This window comes from Nestor notabilis, unplaced genomic scaffold (genome assembly GCF_000696875.1).
Source record: "Nestor notabilis isolate BGI_N333 unplaced genomic scaffold, ASM69687v1 scaffold26392, whole genome shotgun sequence".
Lineage (NCBI taxonomy): Eukaryota > Metazoa > Chordata > Aves > Psittaciformes > Psittacidae > Nestor > Nestor notabilis.
In genome coordinates, this window is record NW_009917380.1 from 5,681 (window position 1) to 6,657 (window position 977).

General features: G+C 60.5%; 1 protein-coding gene across 1 annotated transcript in view; it reads right to left on the reverse strand.

Annotated features, from left to right (window-relative positions):
- CIRH1A (cirrhosis, autosomal recessive 1A (cirhin)) overlaps positions 1-973 on the reverse strand; it is a gene marked incomplete at its 5' end in the record, with an annotated part of 5,139 nt that extends 4,166 nt beyond the window's left edge. The window contains 5 exon segments of the mRNA XM_010009206.1: positions 5-33; positions 220-428; positions 539-628; positions 745-829; positions 956-973. Of these exon segments, the coding sequence (XP_010007508.1) occupies positions 5-33; positions 220-428; positions 539-628; positions 745-829; positions 956-973 (431 nt within the window).
- Between the last annotated feature and the right edge of the window lie 4 nt (positions 974-977).

Below are 977 nucleotides of genomic sequence, written 5' to 3' on the forward strand. Positions count from 1 at the left end.
GGCCGAGGTGCCCACAATGATGCTGTCTTCCTTCTGGTGAGAGAAACAGGAATGGGGTTTGTGGGTGCAGACTGCGAAGAAGGAGAGGGCACCGCTGGGAGGCAGACAGGGAAAGCAGCCTCGCTTCCCAGCCCCAAGGCACCAAGCCAGGCAACTCCTGCCCCAGCACCTCCAGCCTATCACTCCAGAGCCCAGGAATGACAGGGGAGACTCGCCTACCTCTGACACAGCCAGTGAGAGGACGGCCGAGGTGCTGACGGTGTGGGAGTCCAGCAGTGTCCCTTGCTCCCAGTCCCAGAACTGTACCCTCCCGAAGGAATCCGAGGTGACGACGGTGCCATTGGAGAGGAAAGCGATGCTCCACACGATGCATTCTTGCTTCACCTTCTGTACATGGTAGTTCACCATGATCCTCTGCACGGTTTGGCCTGAAATAGGGGAAGGATGGTCTGGGGTGACGAGGGGATCCCCCCAGTGCTGGGCCAGTGCTGACAGTCCCAGGGGCCAGGGCACGCTCAGCTCCCAGGGCACGAGTTACCTGAACAGGCATCAAGCACGCGGAAGGTGTCGATGGAGCCGGCTGCTATGTGAGTGTCCGAGGGGTGCCAAGAGAGACACAGGATGCGGCCTGTGGGGAAAGAAGCTCCAGATGTGACCCTGTGGGCTCACAGCTCCCTGGTCACCAGGATGGATGGGAGAGACAGAGAGAAGATGCACTGAAATACTGGTCACTCCTGAACTCACCTTTCCGTCTGTCCAGGTTCTGCTCAAACTGGATCCCACCGGGTACAACCTGGAATAGCTTAACGGAGCCATCGTCGCAGCCGATCTGCAGGAGGGTCGGGATCAGCCCTGGCGGGATGGGTGGACCCTCTCCCTCATTCACTGCACCCTGCTCCGGGGGTAAGAGATCCACCCCGGCCCCGATCCCAAGCCCGGTCCCGGTCTCATTTACCGCCAACTGCGTGCCGCTGCTG